This window comes from Callorhinus ursinus, unplaced genomic scaffold, assembly GCF_003265705.2.
Source record: "Callorhinus ursinus isolate GAN/ISIS: 27379988/994484 unplaced genomic scaffold, GSC_fseal_2.0 scaffold10, whole genome shotgun sequence".
Taxonomy (NCBI): Eukaryota; Metazoa; Chordata; class Mammalia; order Carnivora; family Otariidae; genus Callorhinus; species Callorhinus ursinus.
This window is the reverse complement of record NW_027397072.1, coordinates 21885498-21904566: the sequence shown is the minus strand read 5'-3', so window position 1 is coordinate 21904566 and position 19069 is coordinate 21885498. Positions and strand designations below refer to the sequence as shown.

At 56.3% G+C, this 19069-nt stretch overlaps 1 protein-coding gene across 1 annotated transcript in view; it reads right to left on the bottom strand.

Annotated features, from left to right (window-relative positions):
- The window catches only part of KCNK3 (potassium two pore domain channel subfamily K member 3), a 38171-nt gene extending 21485 nt beyond the window's left edge, over positions 1-16686 (bottom strand). The window contains exon 1 of the mRNA XM_025867672.2: positions 16266-16686. Within this exon, the coding sequence (XP_025723457.1) occupies positions 16266-16548 (283 nt within the window). The 5' untranslated portion in view covers positions 16549-16686. The remainder of the gene's footprint in view (positions 1-16265) is intronic.
- Positions 16687-19069: the final 2383 nt, after the last annotated feature.

Genomic DNA, 19069 nt, shown 5'->3' with positions numbered 1-19069 from the left:
CAGCAGCCTCACAGCTGCCCCGCACCCTGGGCAGCCTCGGGCAGCCTGGAGTAGAGCTCGGCCAGGCTGAAAATGTGGAAGGCTGGTCTCAGGGCAGGTGGGTAAGAGATGAAGGGCACTAAGAAGCCTCTGGAAGACCAGAGTCCCTTGCCCAGGGAGAAAGGCAGGGCTTCCAGAGAGTTCAGTGGGACAGTGGGGGGCGGCATGTTTGAATGGGGAGTGAAGCCCAGGATTCCCTCCTGCTTATGCGACCTGCAGTTTGAAGTTAGGAAGGCAGGTATGGGGCTCTCCCTCCTGAGGAAGCTGAGGCTTGGGCAGGTGAGGTGACTTGGTCAAAGTCATGCTGCATGTGCATCAGAGGCAAGACAGAGGTGTGGGACTTTCTGGCAGGGTCGCCCGCTGCCTGCCCACCTGCTCGCCCCAGGCTGGGCCCAGGCTTTCAGAGCAGCAAGAACTTCCTTGCCCTCCAGTGAGGGGCTGGCGAACTCTGGCACCTGGTGGTGGGCCCTCGAGGAGGGCTGCGTCTTGCCCTGCTCCTTTCCTGGCCCAAATTGGCACGGGCACCTGGGAAGGGCAGCTGGCCAGCCACGTGCCAGTATTAACTTTAAAAATAAACCAGGGAAGAACGACGCTTAAAAATAACCCCGGGGATGTGTGAGGAGCTAATTACTACTGCAGCCCCCTTGTCAGGACTTCGGGGAGTGTGGGCCCCCTGCTGCCCGCGTGTTGAGTCCCCTCTGCTCATCTCATCTCTTCCAGTTGGGGGTCAGATGACAGCACAGCCAGGGGCAGGCAGGGCCTCCGAATCTGAAGGTAGAAGCTGGAGCTGGCTCTGGGCACCCTGGAGGGCCCCCTTCACCTCCATCGGGAGACAGAGGCCGGGGAGGGAAGAGAGCACCCAGGCTGGGCAGACAGAACCATGTGCCCTAGGTCCTGGAAGGGCTTCTCTTGACCCTGCTTAGCTCTGGGGTTGCCTCATGACTTTCCCCTGGAAATCAGCCTGTTCCAAAAGGGACTTTGGGGTCCTGCCCCCACTCTTCTCGGAAGTGCCCGTGGGTGGTGGCGGCGGCCAGGTAGCTGGTTTTGCCAGTTATGCCTCCCTATTTAGAACTCCCGATCACCACTTCTCATGTGGACCATTCTCTTGAGAAGAACTTTGAGGCCCACCTTGACTCAGCGAGGTTCAGATGCATGGCCCTTCAGACTGCCCACTCCTGGCTGCCTCCACGAGCATCTCTGGCCTGTGAGCTCCTGCCTCTGGACCCTCAGTGCCAAGTGGAGGCTGGACTGCAGCCTGGCCAGGCCCGAAGAGCCCCCAGGCTCTTTCCCTGAGAGCAGCAGCTGGGGAGGCAGGAACCACACTCCCGTCTCTCGCAGACTGAGGCTCCCCCAAGGCCCTCAGAAAGTCTTGCACATCCCCCCCACCTTTGGCAGAGGGTGTGAGGACATCCTGCTGTGATGGAGGTGGGGCGGGGAGGGGACATGGGGCCCAGCTGAGGACGCAGCTGAGGACAGACTTGCAGGATCAAAGAGAAAAGGCAGAGCTTACCCCAAGGAGGGAGGCAGAGGCCAAGACTGCTGGAAGCTGACAGAAATGATCAAAGGATGCGGATGGATGGGGAGGCGGGAAGCAGCAGCAAGGGGAGACAGGCCGAGCTGGGAGTTGGTTGGGGGGCTACTGCACAACGAGCAGGGGCTGTGGGGTCAGACAGGCCTGGACTCGGGTCCCTGGCTGGGCGCCCTGAGCCAATAACCGTGCTGGAACTCGGACCTCATTTGCATAATGGACATAATGATAACCACTCACGGGCCTCAGCAGGAGGGCTTGTGAAGCATTTACAGAGAGGCCTGGGGACTGGGGACGGGCAGGTGTGATGTGTGTTCTCTCCGCTGCCTCTCTTGGACTCTGGTCCGTCCGTTCCACCTCCGGCTCCACAGATAGAAAAGCCCGTCCTACCCCCTTCTCCCGCTCCAGGAACAAGCCGTGGCCCTCGGCCCTGGGTTTCCACAGTCAGTGACTCCCAGGGCCGCCAGGCTGCCAAATGCACTGGTTGTTGCCCTGTGGTCATCTGACTTGATTTCCCAGCAGTAACTGGCAGCTGATGGCCCCCTCTCTCCTGAAACACTCTCCAGGTTCCTCTCCAGGGTCTGGCAGGCCCCTGTTCCTGCTCCCTCCCTCCCCGTGTTGGTGGGGGGCGGAGGGGGGTGCTGCGTGCGCGTGTTGGCTCGAGGGCTCTTCTCCCCTGCTCTCCCCTCTTCCCAGCTGATCTCATCTAGCCACAGGACTTTAAATATTCTTTCCATCTGATAACTCCCAAATGTGTATCCCAGCTTTGACCTCTCCCTGGATCTCCAGGCTTGTCTGTCTAACTGAACCTCAGGGACTTGTATTAGGCATCTCAGAATTAACCTGTGTGTCTAAAACAGAAGTCTCAGTGCTCATTTCTTTACCAAACCTGTTACTCTCTGCACGTTTTCTCTTCCATCTCAGACAACGCTTACCCTCCCTCCAGTGGCTCAGGTCAAAGACCGTCCTTGACTACCTCCTTGACTACCCCCTTGCCCCGATGCCCACAACCCCCTCCCTCCCTCCTCTCCCCCAACACACACGTCCTGTCCAGCATCAGGTCCGGCCCCTCGGCCCTGACGCATGTCCTCCATCCACGCCTGCTCACCACATCCACTGTCTCCACCTGGGTCCAGCCCACCCTTGCTCTCAAGACGCTGGAGCCTTGGTAGGCCTCCCAGCTTTCCTCTTGAACTATAGCCATCTGACCTCCACAGAGCAGCCACAGTGATCTGGTAAAAACTTTAGTCATAGCACGTAATGACCCTGCTTAAAACCTTCCAGTGACTTCCATTACGCTTTGAGTAAAACCCAAGCTCTTGACCATGGCCTCCATGGCCCTGCAAGCTCCAGCCCTTCCAAGCTTCTGCATTTAGGCTTGGTGCACCCGCAGCTCACCACCTTTTCCGCTCCTGTTCCTCAAACATGCCAAACTCTGGCCCACCTGGGGGCTTTGCGTTTGCTGTCCCTCCCCTCTCCCAGGCTCTTCGGTGATTTTTACATCATATAGACCCCTCCCTGGAAGGATTGCCCATTCCTCTCCCTGCCACATCGTCTTGGGGTTTGTTTTTTTTTTTTTTGATTTAAAAAGATGTGTTTATTTAATTTTAAAGGGAGAGAATGAGTGGGTTGGGGGGGGCAGAGGGAGAGAGAGAATGTCAAGCAGACTCCCTGCTGAGCATTGAGCAGGGCTCCTTCCCACCACCCTGAGATCATGACCTGAGCTGAAATCAAAAGTCGATGCTTACCTGACTGAGCCACCCAGACGCCCCACCACATCCTCTTGCTTTATGGTCTGCTGGTACTCCCTTACCACTGAGATGATGTTTATTTGTGATCATATAACTCAGTTTATTGACTACCTACTTCCTCTGAAATGTAGACACCGTGAGAACAGAGCTGAGGCTTTGGGACCGAGAATAGTGCCTGACTCATGGAAGATGCTCAGAAAAATGAAGGGAAGGGAGGGATGACCGTGTGGTTATCGAGGGAGTGGGAAGGGCCAGGAGGCTGGGGACTGGTTCTATGAAGGAACTGCTGGTGGCCGGGGCAGCTCACTCTCCATCCCCCCCTGCCCCTGGCTCTGGGTCCCGGTCTCCTCATCTGGAAGAAGGAAGTGTTGCCCCGAATCAGTGATTCTCAAAGAATCCAAAGGACCCCCGGGGATGGCTGCGGTGCCATCCAGTGCCAAGCTGAACCCTGGTTCAGCACGGGCATACCAGGGTCAGCACCCCGATCTCACCCTTTTCTGGCCAAGGCTGAGGAAGATGCTTGCCACGACCTTCGGTTGGCCTGTGTGTGCTCTGCAACAGGTAGTCATGTGATGTCCCATATACATTTTGAGATACTAACCCATGGTGGGGACCCAGGGGCTAATCCCGGTCCCTCAGAGATCGAGCAGGTCACTGGTCTCGGCAGGATGTTGAAAGTTGGCCCATGAGCAGGACTTTAGCTCCCAGGGCCCTGGGGATCTCTGAGCTAGCCTCGGGCCAGGATGGCAGGACTGGCCACCCGTGTACTCACCCTGGGCCGGCTCAGGTCCAGGGGCATCCTGGGAAGAAGAGTGTCTGCAGCGTCTCTCCAGGCCACCCCCCGTCAGACAGCACGGGCTGGGCTCAGCCTGCTCTCAGACCACGGCTGCCTCCCACACCCCACCCAGGACTACTGTGGGAGCTGCCAGCCGGGGGTGCTGCCCTTTCCGGTGGGAAGCTCCTGCATTCCAGCCGTCCCAGGGGCTGGGGCAGTGGACTTGCACTTGCTGATAAGCGGGGCCTCGGCCACAGTCAGAAATGCTCTCTTTCCGAAAGGGGTGACTTGGAGGTCCGGTACAGAGCTCTATTCTTGGGACTGGACATAGAGGAAGTCCCTCCAGCTCAGCCAGCATGGGGTGAAGTGGGGACAGGACTATAATCCCGGGTAGTGTGCTTCTTAGGAAGGGCTGGGAGTAGAGGTCCAGAGTAGGTCCAACAGAGATCGTCAGAGCTGTAAGGGGCTCAGACACACCAGCCCAACCCCTCGCAGATAAGGCCGGGGGGTGGGGGATGGGACCTGCTGTGGGTCACCCAGGCAGGTAGGAGCTGAGAAACAGTGGAGGGGATCGTGGGTCCCACTTTCCTTAGCTCAGCTGCAGTAAGCTAAGTCATTAGTCAGGGCTCTGAGAAAGGACACACAGCCCACCTCCGTGAATAGGGTGGTTGACCCTGAGGGACATACAGGGGACCTCAGGGCCTCTTTGGTGCCAGGGAAGATGAGTGCTTCCAACTCTGGAGTGCTGAGCTGGGCATGACACCCAAAGGGAGGGCTGCCACTGAATTTGGGTCCAAGTTTCTCTCTCTCTGGCCCTGCTTGGAGGCAGATGAAGGACCAAGAGCTGCCCCAGAGGGTCTTATCCTGTCTAACCCTCCCCGTGGAAAATCCATGATGCAGGGTCATACTGAAGAGAGGGTCACCTGGCTCAGCCGGACCAAAGGCCCCCAATTTGTTCCCAGGTGAGTGATGCTCACATGGCTGAGGGGTCTCGCTGGGGCTGACCCCCTTCCCTGGGCTCAAGAGCAGCCTGAGAGCTAATGCTCTGAAGGTGGAACCTGTCCCTAGGACCCCACTGAGACTCTCAGTCCCCTTTACCTGGGGGATGGGGGCACTGGCCCTTTCTCCTCGGGCCACCCACTGACTCTTGCTGTTTCTGCCACCTGGCTCACTCCAGGAGCTTTGGCTTGTGAACTCCAAAGATTTTTCCTTAGCTGCCCCTTGAGTGTTTCCCAAGTACCAAGGAAACCCAGAAAGAAAATGCTAGCCCCTGGCTGGCAAGCGGCCCAGCCTCTGAAGTACAGAATACGGATTCTAACCAGTGCTCTCCTCCCCTGTGCGTCCCAAACCCGGCTGCAGATCCCGTTCACCAGGGGCTGTTTAAAAATTGCAGGCTCTGGGCTTAGTTTGGGCCTAATGAATGACGTCCTAGGGCCAGGCCCTGACCCCCATCGATCTGGCTCCAAGCAATGTCTGGTACTGGGACAAGAGTCCTACTCAGTACTCAGGGGGGAGCAGTTAACTTGCCCAAGTCGCTCCTGACAAAACTCCCTCTCTCACCCACTGGCCACTCCTAAGAACCGTCACTCTGTCCTCATTTTTAGGCTTGGGTTCCCCTCCTGTTCAGAAAGATCGCGTCAACAGGTTCACGAAACTAAGACCACCCCGTGACAACTGCCTTCCCCCAGTACTGCCCCTTCTGTCCTCCATAGGCTGACATGCACTTCTGCCCCACTCCCGCATCCATGCCATGGGAATAATCCACCTTCGGCCACTATCTAGGAGGCGGGGGCACCCGTGTTCGGGCGGGGGGGGGGAGGGAGTGGTTTAAGTTTGGAGGGTTCTGAGTTGACTCCTGCCCCACATCATGCCTCAGGATCGCGGGAAGTGACCTGCTGCTCTCTGGTTTCTTCACTGGCAAAGTAGGAGTAATGATACCTACACCTCTGGGTCACCAGGAGCCTCAGAAGAGGCACCATACAACCAAGTGCCCAAGTGTTTTATAAGCCAAGGGCTGCGCGTGCTTTATACTTCCCTGTTCTGCCGCTTGCCAGCAGTTGGCCTTAGCATGCGTTCCCTAACCCCTCCGAGCCTCGGGTCCTTGTCTGTAACATGGGGATTGCAACAGTGCCACCGTGGCCGTGAGGTGATGCATGTAACAGGCTCCGCCCAGAGAACCCTCCCAGCGAATGGCAGCTATGGCTCCTAACTGTGGAAACTGAGGCCAGCCCTGTGGGGAGTGGCTGCTCCACGTCAGGTCTAAGATCTGGACCAACAGCCCAGGGCGGACCCCTCTGGTGCATCCATCTGGGGCTTGCTCCTGCCTGCAACCGCCTGGCCCCAAGGTCCCGGGGAGCTCCTCTGCACTAGCAGGAGGCCTGGGGCTGTCCTGGAGGAGAGGGCCGCTTCCTGTCTGAGAGCCTGGCGTCGTTCTTTCTGGCCTGCTCTACTGCTCTCTGGAGAGAGCCCCCCAGACAGTCCTGTAGCTGGCGGGCTGGAATGTGCCTCTCCGGATGTTTCTGAGATGGTTATTTCTGCATTGGAGCTGTGGTCAGGAGGCCCCACACATTCCTGAAGAGGGACACTGAGTCCATGCCCAGCTGTGACGCCTCGAGCAGAGATGAAGGGGTCTGAGAGCTGGGGTCTGGGGTTGTCCATGCAGAAAATATCCACACAGTGTCGTGCGGCAGTATCACCTCGTTCAGCTCAACACTGCCCCGGGGTTCCTGCGTACCATCCACGAACCTGGGTTCAGTCTGGGCTCCAGAGTGGCCTTCTGGCCCAGAAAAGGAAGTGTGGGAGGGAGGGGGGAGGGAAAGCACCCCATGGGGGCTGAGGTCTGCTGGGTGACCAGGGCAAGGGTGAAGGAAGACAGTCAGGATTCAGGTTCATCATCCTCTGGTTCAACTGGAATCCTGGGGGCACCTACTGGTTCAGCTGGGGTTATGAGGGCACCCAAGGGTTCAGCCAAGGTCATGGAGGCACCTGCTATTCAACTGAGGTGATCCACTGGTTCAATCATGGTCATGGGGGCACCCAGTGGTTTAATTGGGGTCATGGGGGTACCTGTGGGTCAGGATCCAGGCAGGAGAGTGCAGGTTGGGGGAGGCACTTCCCTCTTCCAAAGCCTGTGCAATCAGGTCCACCCACCAGAGTCCAGAAGTCTGCCCCTCTATGATCCGCCCCTGCCCCTGACTCTTTCCTTGGGCACACTCATGCCCCTCAGCCTGCCCCATGCTGTTCCATCATCTAGAAAGTTCTCACTGCCCATCATCACCTACTAGGGTCCTCACTCCTCATTCAAGCTCCCTCATGGGCTACCTGCTCCGGGAAGCCTTCTCAGATCCTTACTTTGAGTCAGTCTGCTAGGATTTAGTATATATAACATTCAGCTTGTGGTTTCAGGATTCCACTGGACCAGAGGCTCCGTGGGGAAGAAGCTGGGTCTTCGTTTTCTAGTCTTTCTGTGCCAAGTATAGTGCCTAGTACTCAGGAGATCTCAATGATTTTTGAGGGGCTGGGGTCCCTCTTTGGATCCTTGGACTCTCGAGGATGCTGCCTTCAAGATCAAGAAATCAAAGCATCTCAGGGATGGGAAGAATCTTAAAAGCCCTTTAATGTAGCCCCAGTCTGATATATGGGTAGCGTGATGATCTTTATGATGTGTCAGCTTGGCTAGGTTAAAGCCCTTAGTTATTAATCAAACACTTATTTGGGGGTTGCTGTGAAGCATTTTGTAGATGTAATTAAAGTCCATAATCAGTTGACTTTAAGTAAGGGAGATTATTTTACATTATCTTAGATAATCTGAGTGGGCCTGATTCAATCATTTGAAAGGCCTTAAGAGCCAAACTGAAGGCTCTCTGAAGAAGAAATTCTGCCTGTGGACGGCAGCTTCAGCCCATACTAGAAAGACTTCCAGCTTCCTGATGGTCTACTCTATGGATCTTAGACTTATCTAGGAGCCACTACTTCACATAAACCAAATCCTTGTAATGCATCTCTTAATATAAATCTCCTACAGGTTCTGCTTCTCAGATTGAACCCCAATGGATACAGGTATCTTCTGCAGCTTGCCCATCCAGTGTCTTCTTGTATGCTTCTTGTGATGGGGAGCTCATCACCTCTCAAGGCAGCACAGTCCATCTTTGGTCAGCTTCAACTCTAACAAGTTCTCCTTATATTGGACTTGATTAAGTCTTTCTATGGACTCTACCACTGGTGCTGGTTTAACCCTTTGGGCCCAATGGGTTGGTTCTTTTATCTTGCAATAGCCCAGCAGATATTTGAAGGCACCATGCTGCTCTCCACACCTGTCCTTGCCAAGTGTCCTTCATTTGACACGCTGCTCCCCTCCTCTGACTGTTCCCCAGGTTGTTGATGTCCCTCTTAAAGTCTGGCCTTCCACCTGTCAGCTGCATTCCACACCACTGCTGACAACAGGGTGAGTGTATCTAGCAGTCATAGGACCACGGGCCTGGAGACCTCCCTGGGCCTTTGCTGTCTGGATCCCAGCCCACAGGAAGCTGGGGGCTCTTCTTGAAAGAAGAAATCAGCCCCAACCTCTTCTAATGGTGACTGGAGGCTGCACTGCCACTTGGGATTTTGGGTAGTTGCCATGAGGGAGGAGCCAGTTTCCCACTTGGACATTTAATCTCTGGGGCACCCCTTCTCCATGGATCTGAGGAGCTTCCCCGGCAGATGGGGGAGGAATAGAGAGCCGTTGAGGACAGCAGACACCCGTTTGCAGACTTCTCCATGGGGCAAGCCCTTCTTCACTCCTCTCCTCCCTTCCCCCTCCCGCTACGTGATCGTGATCACACAGCCTGTGGTCTCCTCTAGCCTCCATGGCCGGTTCCTGCGGGGCCCGCCACCACCCCTCTCCAGCCTCAGAGTTGGGATCCACCAGCTCTGAGGCCACTGGCTCTCATATTCCACAACCAGATTCCTAGGGATTTTTCCAGCTCTACACATTCTTGTTCTTAAAACCACAGTCCACACCTCAAGTCTATTCCCCAAAATCAGGTCTCCAGGCTGTTTAGATCCTCACTCCTCAAAGTGTGGACTACGAGTCAACAGCATCAGTGTCCCCTGGGGGCTTGCTAGAACTGCAGAATCTCAGGCCCTGCCCCAGACCTCCTGATTCAGAATCTGCATTTAAACCAGAGGAACCAGGTCTTTCCCTGCACAGCAGTGTTTGCAAAGCATTAATGTATCCGCATTGCTGAGCAGGACTTCTTCAGGTCCCCTTCGGAACATTTCCTCTGTACAGGTGGGAAGACTGACGCACGCCAGGGAAGTGTCTGTTCCTCCCCCAAGTTCAGGGGCAGCAGAAGCGAGAGAGACAGCTAGAAGGATTTGTCAAAGGGGAGAGAAAGAACCCTGTTCCTAGCTCCCAGGCCAGGCTCCTGCTCTGAATTCCAGGCAGCCACGTGCCCCCTCACAAAGGGGTCCTTTGTGTCACCGGGGGCAGGAGGGGGGAGCGGGAGCAGTGAGAGTCTGCTCTTGTGGAGGCGGAGGGTGGGAGCTGGGCCCCAGCCTGGCAGGGATCCTAGGAGGCCACAGGACCTGGAGGACTGGAGTGGATTGCTCTAGGTGGCAGCTGAGGCTGGCTCTGAAAAGCAGGAAGGTGAAGGTGCGACTTGTGGCCATAGCCTGGGGTGGGGTGGCTCCAAGGTGGGTCCCCAGGAGCTGCCTGGGAACTGCCTTAGCGGGGGCAGTTTCTGGACAACGAGGAAGTATGGACAAGCCGAGAGGCGGCGGCATCACTGGGACCCTTGACTGCTCTCCCCACAGCAACAAGGGCCTCGAAAGGCATTTGTCAGGCGGCTCTGCGCCGACCAGAGGCTAACAGGCGGGTCAGGGGGAGACCCAGGGCTAGCAGAGCAGAGCAGGCGGCTGGCAGCTTGCTCTCTTCTTTAAGAGCCTGCGGGAGGGGGTGGGCAAGAACACCAAGGGAGGTGTCAGTAAACAGGGCTTCAAGGCCAGCTCTGAGAAGAACTGTGAAGTGTAGCCTTGACCATGCCCTTTCTCCAATCTGAATTTTCCCTTCCACCCTGTAAAATGAGAGGGTCGGAGCTAAAATTCTGATTTCTCTTTGGGCAAAATACTCTTGAGGGCGAGAGATCCTGACCCTGAGGCTACAGCTGAGTGTCCTGTGTGGACCCTGGTACCCCATCCAGCATCATTTGTGACATTCATATATAGAAGGGACGGCAGGGGCTCCTTGGGGTGGGGGGAAGGGGACGAGCTGCATGGCTCTGTGAAAAGATACTCCTTACAGCCCTGGGTGGAAACCCTGGTGCGATCATTTTATATTTGTAGGGTCCTGGGCCAATTTCCGAACTTCTTTGAGCTTCCCTTTCCTCGACCGTAACAGAATGAGAAGACCTGCCTTCTCCCTCCCAGGGCAGCGGTGAGAGTGCAGGCTGCGAGGAGCACCTCAGACACCTGCAGACGGGCGTGTAATAGACACATGTCAGCTCCCTGCGTCCGAGGCAGGGATGGGGCATGAGGGAGTGCCCATCTGGGTCTCTGATAATGATCTCCGTCAGAGCTGGGTCTCTTCCCTTGCTGCTGGCTGACTGCAGGGAAATCACTTTTACATTTTTTTTTTATTACAAAATCAACTCACAGATTCACCGTTTGTGCTGCCAGCTGAAAGCTGTTTATAGTGGTGATTTGCACTACACTCATCTGTGCTTGTTTATGTTTTCTTCAAAAATACTTATTGTGTTTGTTCTGTCCCCACTCTGGCCAGGCGTGTGTCTTCTCTTTCTGGTCCTATTCTCACCCCCACTCCCTCCATGTCTCCAGCCCCCAACCGTGATGCATGGGAACTGGACATGCAGGTAGGAGGCATGACAGTCAGAAGGACCTCTGATCAAAAGCACCCTCTTTATAGATGAGGAAACTGAGGGTCAGAGAGGACCAGCAACTGAGCTAAGTGGAGCTGGAACTCTTCCCTCCTTGATCCAGTCCAGGGTAGGTTCTCCTACCACTGTGAACTTCACTGTCCTTGACTGATTTCCTGCAGGGTCTGCCTGCTCAGGGGAGGCAGCATTGTCCCTGAGCCTGGATGTCAGGCAGACTCCAGGCATGGGTAAGATCTGGAAAGGGTTGGGGGAATGGGATTAAGAGAATACAGGGAAGGGTGTGGCAGCCTCTGGCCCCCAACCCCACTGTCCCCCACCTGTTAGGAGGGGCAGAGGTAGCTGTGGTCTTGGTAATCCTTGGGAAACTGAGCAGTTCCCTTCTGTGGGGGGAGTAACAGTAATGAACAATAATGTTAATTCCACTGATCATTGCAGATATTGCTTATTAAGCACCGACTGTACCAGACACCTCCTTTATATTATCCATTTCATCCTGGGTGGCAAATATTATTCTCCCCATTTTGCAAATGGCCAAACAAGCTCAGAGAGACTAAGTCACTTGTCCAAGATCATATAACTAGTGGTGTGGGGCTGGGGGAGGTGAGTGGAGAGGCAGGTTGAGAGCTGAACCCAGGCACTCTGGCTTCTAAGCCAGAGTCCACCTTCCTAGACCACCACAGAGAAGGCTTGTGCCGTCAAAGCAGAGGGGTGGCCTGTGGGCAGGGAGGAAGGAAATGCTCACTGAGAGTGGGCAGTAGGACTATTCCAGGCTGGGCTGCCCCTCCACCCCAACCCAGCAAGTCAACAGAGGACAGGGAACAGTGGAGTGAAAAGCAACCAGAGGTCTTGGTGCTAAGAGAGATGGTGGGTGGTGAGGGGAACAGGCTAGGGTGATGGAGAGAACTCCAGTGGGGGCATCCAAAGGGCTTGGTTCTAATCAGCATTGTGCTTGCAATTGCTGTGTGACTTTGGGCAAGTCACTCACCTCTCTGGGTGTTTGGCTGATTGCGGATGTCTCCTTTCACTCTTTTATTTGAGGACTCTAGGATGTATTGGGTGGCAGGTCACTTCTGTACTTTCCTCCTTCTTGGAAAGGTGGAAAAGTACAGGTTCCTTCATGAGCTGCCTGCTTGATTTCACAATCTAAGAACTCTCAGGCCACGTGGTGGGTGATGGGAGCCTGTGCTCAGCTGAGAACAGGCCGGAAACTGAGGAGAGAGCAGAACAGAAGGTTTTCTGCCCCAACTCCTTCAGCTAATCAATCACCTGGCCTATTGTTGCCTTAGAGCCCCGAGGATTATGGGGGGCCCCCCCATGGGAGAACAGCACCTGTGAGTCTGTGGCGGTCTCAGAGAGGGCCCGGTGCTGGGCACAGCTCTGCCATGTGGCCTGGGTTGGCCAGGGGCTGGGGTGTGGGGGAGCAGCAGGCTGCCTGCAGGGTGCTGGAGGAAGAGGCGCTCTGCTGGGAAGGGCTTTGCCAGGGGAAAAGGCAAGCCTTGGCTCCTCCTTGCCCTCAAGATACAAGGGTCTGGGCTGAGTTCTTGAAGTGGAGAAAGAACTGGCAGGAAAGCCAGGGCATGGGAGTCAAAGAGGCTCAGCTGAATCTGGGCAGGTGCCATACTTTCAAGTCACAAGGGCCACGGGTGAGTCATCTACATGCAGAGCCTTAGGTTCCTCCGCTGAAAAATGGGGGTCATAACGCCCCTCTGGGGGGTTGGCGAGAGAATCGAATGAGAGCATATGGAGCCTGACAAAGAGTAGGCAATAAACAGTGGCCGCTACTATTATTGTTGCTGTTCCTGCTGTCAATAATAATAACAAATACGAGGCATCCTGAACGAGTGGAAGGAGCAGAGGCCCGGGAGTCAGGTTCGGCTAACCCCTGGCTGGGTGACTCCTGTCACCTCTCTGGTTCCTTATCTGTAAGAGGAGGGGGTGCCACTAGCTGATCTTGAGTCCCTTTCCAGCCTTGACAGCCTCCGGGCTATGAATAGATGGGGCTGGGGCCCCGGAGGAGTTTAATGACTCAACAGCTAGAGAGGTTAAGCTTTCCCAGAAAAGAGTTTCCGTTTGCGTTTGATGAACTTAGGGCACAATAAAGGAAGGGTTTCCTGGCTGGGAGGCCAGGGATGAGGGAGCTGGAGGAATCCTTGCAGCCCATGGAGACTGTGACTAACCAGGTGAATGACTAACTCAGACCCTGCCGACCCTCAACCAATCGGGGCTGCCCGAGAGCGCCCTGCGAGCTGGCATCACTGAGCACGTCCTGGCCATGCCGATTTCAGCTGGCTCTGGGCTTCACAGCGTATGGAGGCAGAAGAAGCAGCCAAGAGACCGGCAGGGAAAGAGCACTGGGCTTGGAGTCAGAAGACTTCAGGCTCTCACTCTGCTGCTCACCAGCTGCATGACTTTGGGGGAGTCCCTTCCCCTCCTTTCCCTCCATGCCCTCCATCTATGCAATGGAGCTAATAATACCTGCCCTGGCAACTTTCCTGAGCAGCGAAGGCTGAGACTCAAGAGATGAGATGAGTGTGCACTGGGATCACTAGGTGGGGGGTTCTGTCATTTTTCTATCCCAATGTGAGTCCCGGTGACTTAGGGGACCTGTTTGGGTCCCCAGAGGGGTCAGGTGGACGGAGGTTGTTGCCCCTGGGTTTTGGGTCACCATCAGTTTCATACAGGGCCCTTCTGGCCAGCTGATCACAGCCCAGACAGGCTTGTCTTAGAGCAGAGCCCCTGTGGACCGTTTCCAGCCAGATGGTGTGCCAGAGAGAGAGGTGACAAAAAGCCAGGGAGGGCTGGGTGGGGCAGGAAGTGGGCAGTGCCTTTCTGGGGCCCCCACAGAACTAGGGTGGTGCTTTGATGCTGTCTTTCCTCTTGCCCAGTACCGTATCAATAAATATCACCAGAACGGCACTCGGTCTGCCTCTACCCCCAGCTTTTAGCATCTGTCTGGGTTAAGAACTATAAGCACTTTGGGAAACGGCAGGGATGGAGGGGAAGGATGATGCCCTTTCATTTCTGCACACCTTCAGCCCATCAGTAGCATTCTCTGAATGCTCATGTGCCAGCCCTGGGAGAACAGAGATGGGAACCACAGGGCCCTGCCCACACAGAGGTTAATTGCAGTGCAGTTAAAGAGACAAAACACATCCCCTAAAATGTAAATAACCACGCAAGAGAGCCTACACTGTGTCACCCAGGCTGTCCTGACAGTGAGTCCTGCAGTTGAATAGAGTGGGGGCCTGGGATGGTCTGGGAGACTTCAAGGAAGAAGTGGGATTGGAGCTGGACCTGGAAGGTTAGCTTAGACAAGACAAATAGAAGACAGAGAAAAAGGTGTGCCCTACAGGCACACTTAAGGTGTTCTCAGGAGACAGTCTGACTGCAGTGGAGGGATCATGTCAGTAAGAAGTGAGAAATGAAGTTGGAGACAGGGTTAGAGCCAGGTGCAAAGGTCCTTCAAATTCGGAATAAGGAGCATGGACCAGATTCCCCGGGTAGCTGGAAGCCACTGAAGACTTCTGAGAGGGTAGTGGTATGGTCAGCACTGCACGTTGGGGAGATTCTTTCTGGCAGCATTGTCTAGGGGGAGCTTGTTCCATGGGGGAATGAAGCTGGAGGTAAGGTCAGTTGGGAAGTTACTGTGGAGCTAGAGACCATGGGACTGAGAAAGAGGACACATAATCAAAGGCACCACTTGTGGGAAGAGGAAGGCGGAAAGCCTAACCTATTGTTCAGTGCTCCTGAAACCCTGGCAGGTGGCAGGGAAGTGGGGGAGGGGAGACTCCTTTCTGGGCAGGTATGAGTCTGACTATTCTGCCCTAAACTCACAGGGTCAGCAGGACCCAGAGGTGCCCCCATTTGGGCCACATCTACTCCTGGGGCCCTTTTCTTCCTCTTCTAAGAGGGGAATCCAGACACTACATAGCAGAGCTCCCCATGGACCCCAGAGAGGAGTGGAGCCTTGGGACAAAGTCCTGCAGTAGATAAACTGCAGGAACAGCGTCCAGTTCTGCTTTTTACCCCCTCAATTCCTGTGAACTCCTAGGAAAACACTGCCATCTTGTTATGGGCTATGCCAAGTGGCAACGAGCCCCTGGGAGCTCAGCCAAAGCAAGGAGGGGACCAGAGAGAGGAGAAGGAATGGGAAAGATGGAAGCCTGGAGGCATCCCAATGGGCTTTGGGGGAAGGTGGGCTGGGAGCGTGCCAGCACTGGGCAGAAGGCTTGAGATCATTTTAGTCAACCCTTCATGGTCTGGAGGTGAGCCTGAGACCCAGACAGAGGAAGGGACTTACCCAAGGTCATGTAGCAGGAAAAGTGATGGAGCTGGGCTGGAATCAGAGCCTTGGGAGCCGGTGAGGTGTTCACTCCTATCTGGACACTTCCGAATAGCACTGGAAATTCCTTTCCTGGACATCCATTTGTGTGCGCATACCTGTGTCTGCCCTGTGTGTGCTTGTGTGGGTACCTGTCTGTATGTGTGCCTGCGCCTATGTTGTGAGAGAGTCTGGGTGTGTGTGTGGCCTGCCGCACCGCTGTTTGGAGGAGGGAACTGAGGCCATTCCTGCCGGTTGACTGTTTCCCTGGGACAGAAGGCAGACAGAGCTGGATCTGGCTTCCAGCACCAAATCTGCTGCCCTAAGAAAATTAAAGGCACCGGCTGGCTGTGCCCAAACTCTGGGAGCCGGACACACACACACACATACACACGCACGCGCGCGCGCGCGCGCGCACACACACACACACACTCCAAGCGGCACTCACAGAGGCAGTTAGAGGGTGTTTTAGGCACCCAGAGTAGGCAGGAGTGCCACGGAGTGCCAGAATACCTGCATCCACACGTCTCCCTGGAGCCCCAGCCGGTGTAGACACGCCAAGGTGCGGAAGCCCATCTGCCAGGGACCCGGAGTCGCGCGCTCCCCGCTGCTCTACACTCAGCTCTCTGCTCCAGGGCCTGGCCCGGCCACACCCCTCCTCCCCAGCCTCCGCCGGTCGTTCCTGCCCCTCTCACACACTTCAGAGTCCCCTGAGGCCCTCGCGCAGCCTGGCAGGGACAAGTTAGGGCTGGCCCGGCCTGAGAGTCAGGTCCGGAGCCAGGAATCGACGCCTCCCCCGAGTCCTGTCACCGCGGAGCAGACAAGCCAGGCTGAACTCCGGTTTCTGGCAGCGCGGGGTTCGGCGCCTAGACCCTCTCCGGGGGATACCCCCCCCGCCAGCCCCGCCGGCTCGGGACTACCCCCGCGACGCGGCGCCCAGCCCCCGGGTCCCCGCCCCCCGCCGGCGAGTAGTTACCGATGGTGGTGATGACGGTGATGGCGAAGTAGAAGGAGCCGGCGAAGCGCCACTGCACGCCGGCCTTGTGCGGCTTGAGGCGCAGCACGACGCGCTCGAGCTCCTCGTAGCCGCCCTGGCTGAGGTTGTAGCGCGCCCGCAGCTCCTGCTGCCGCAGCTCCAGCCGCTGCCGCTCGATCATCTCGGGCTCCGACTCGAGCGCGTCGAAGACCGCTGCGCCCACCAGCAGGTAGGTGAAGGTGCACACGATGAGCGCCAGCGTGCGCACGTTCTGCCGCTTCATCGTCCCGCCCGAGCCGCCGCCGGCCCCCCGGCGCCCCCGGCCCGCGCCCCGGCTCCGGCCGCCGCTGCTGCTGCCCCGGAGGCGGCCTGGGGCATGGCTGCGCTCGCCGCTCCCCAAGCCGGGCACCCGCTCCGCGCCCCGGGGCCGCCGCCGCCAACGCCGCCGCCGCCGCCGCCGCCGCGGAGCTGTCCCTTCAGCACCACCCACCGCCCTCCTCCGCCCGGCCCCGCTCCCGCCCCCCGCCCCCCGCCCGCAGGCCTCCTCCTCCCGCCAGCCCTCCCGCCCAGCCAAATAAGGACTGGGGAGACGCGCCGAGGGAGGGAGGAGGGGGGCTGGCGGAGGGGGAGCGGAGGGGGAGCGAGCGGGAGAGCGGCGGAGAGACCGGGCAGGACCGAAGGAGAGAGACCCAGGGAAAGAGATAACTAGACAGAGAAACGCCTGTAACTACAGAGAAAGAGAGAAAAAGAGGCAGAGGGGGGTGTGACAGATAAGGAGATAAAGCCAGAGGTAGACTCCTAGGCACAGAAAAAGAAGCGGCAGGCAGAAAAATACAGAGCGAGAGAGGCAGAGAGCGAAAGATGGAAACAGAAAGAGCGACAGAGACAGGGAGACCTGGATAGCTGGAGATAAACTGAGGACAGAAAAAGAAAAGCAAGGGAGGGAAAAGGAAGAGGCAGAGCGAGCCGCCTCCCACCCCCCCCCCCATCTCCACCGAAATTCCAGCATGCTTTAGCTGGAAGGAACCTTGGGTCTTGCTGTCCTGCCCTTTATTACGTCCAGGGGGAAACTGAGGCACAGAGCGGTCAAGTGACATGCAAGGGCACACGGTGAACTAGGGCCAGCCCTGGGACTCAGCCATGCTTCCCTCCACCCAGGCCACACCCCCCACCCCCCACCACACACCAGCACACCAGGCTGCTGGCTGTCTTAGAAACAACAGGGCACAGCTGTGGACCTGGGCTCGCTGAGACCAACACCCAAGGGAAAGCCTTGCTCTCATGAAATGTGACCCTTCCCAGGTCAGCGATGCTCCTGGAACTGGCTAAGAAAGCACAGGCTGAGCCTAAGCCAGTAGTGTTGAATCCCAGGCTCTCCTCTGCTCCCCTGGGGCTGTAGCGCTGTCTTCACATCCATAGCCCCAGTCCTGCACCAGTGGGCCAGGCTGGGCTTGGGGTGGGCTGCCAGAGATAGTGCTGGACATCAACAGGGGGCATCCCGACAGAACAGGGATCTAGCTAGCTGAAAAAGGGCAGGTGTGGCCCAGACCAGGAGGCTTGCTGACAGACTGGGGGAAACAGGAGGCCTGTCTGTGCCTCAGTTTCTTCTTTTGTCAACATGGTGGCAGTGACGGTGAGGAGGGGCAGGCCGTGGGGCCTCAGATGAGGTGTCACTGCCCCTCTCAGAGTCTCACTTCCTTATCTCCTGGATGAGGTGCCATGGTAGATGATCCCGCAGGCCTTGCTTAGCTTCAAACAACTCCAGACTTGGATGGGCTGAGTGAGCAGAATGATCGGAATGCAAATCCCACTGCCAAGGAGGGTCAGAAAGTCTTTCATGGGACCCTGACATGGGCCACGAGAAGAGACAAGGAAGAGGCCCCAAGGCCCTGACTAAGGGTAGGTTGAGGAGGCAGCCATCCAGAAGCAGGAGAATCATCTGCCCACAGCCTGGCCTGACCTGTCACTGCTGGGCATTTCAGTGCCTCTCTGAGGAATGTTACCAACCCACTGCTTCTTTCAACCATTCATTCAGAGGGTATGTATCAGTCATCTGCTGTGTGTCAGGCTAGGCAGGTTACATTTATTATCTCTAGTCTTACCACAACCCTGAAAGGTAGGTATGGTTATGTCCACTTTAGAGACGGAGAGACTGAGGCAAAAGGCAGTGCAGAGAGCTGTCCAAGGTCATTCAGCTGGAAGAGCCTTCAGTCTGCCTTCCAAACCCATTCTCTTCTCCATACTGACTCCTGGAGCCTCAGTTTTTTTCACCTGTAAATGGAATAGCTAATTATACTAGAGTCTCTGATCTGACACAAAGTTTCTGCACCCTTGGCCATGAACTCACCCTACTGCAGCACCCCCACCCCTGGCATCTTCTGGCTCCCTGGAAGACAAGCACTGCCTTTCCTTGCTTCCTGGGGATGAGGGCACAAGTTAGGTTCTGTCCTCCTGGCCACAATTGCCCCAGAAGCCACTTCCCCCAAAGCCCATCTAAATACGCAAGGCTCAAGAGGCCTGGTTTTCAGTGTGAAATGCTGTGTGTCCAGGGTCTGCTCACTTCTGTCTGCCAGTCCAGACTGTTGTGCAGATGAAAGGTGATATTATGAGTGAAAGAGCTTTGGAAAAGGGAAAAAGCTCTCTTTAGGGGCAGGGCATTTATTATTAATTATGATGAAGCTTGTTCTCACAGCACTTCAGAACTAGAAGGACCTTTAAAGACCAGCTAACCTGATCCTCTCATGTTACAGATGAGGAAACTGAGGCCCAGAGAGTAGGAAGGGGGTTGCTCAAGGTCACACAGG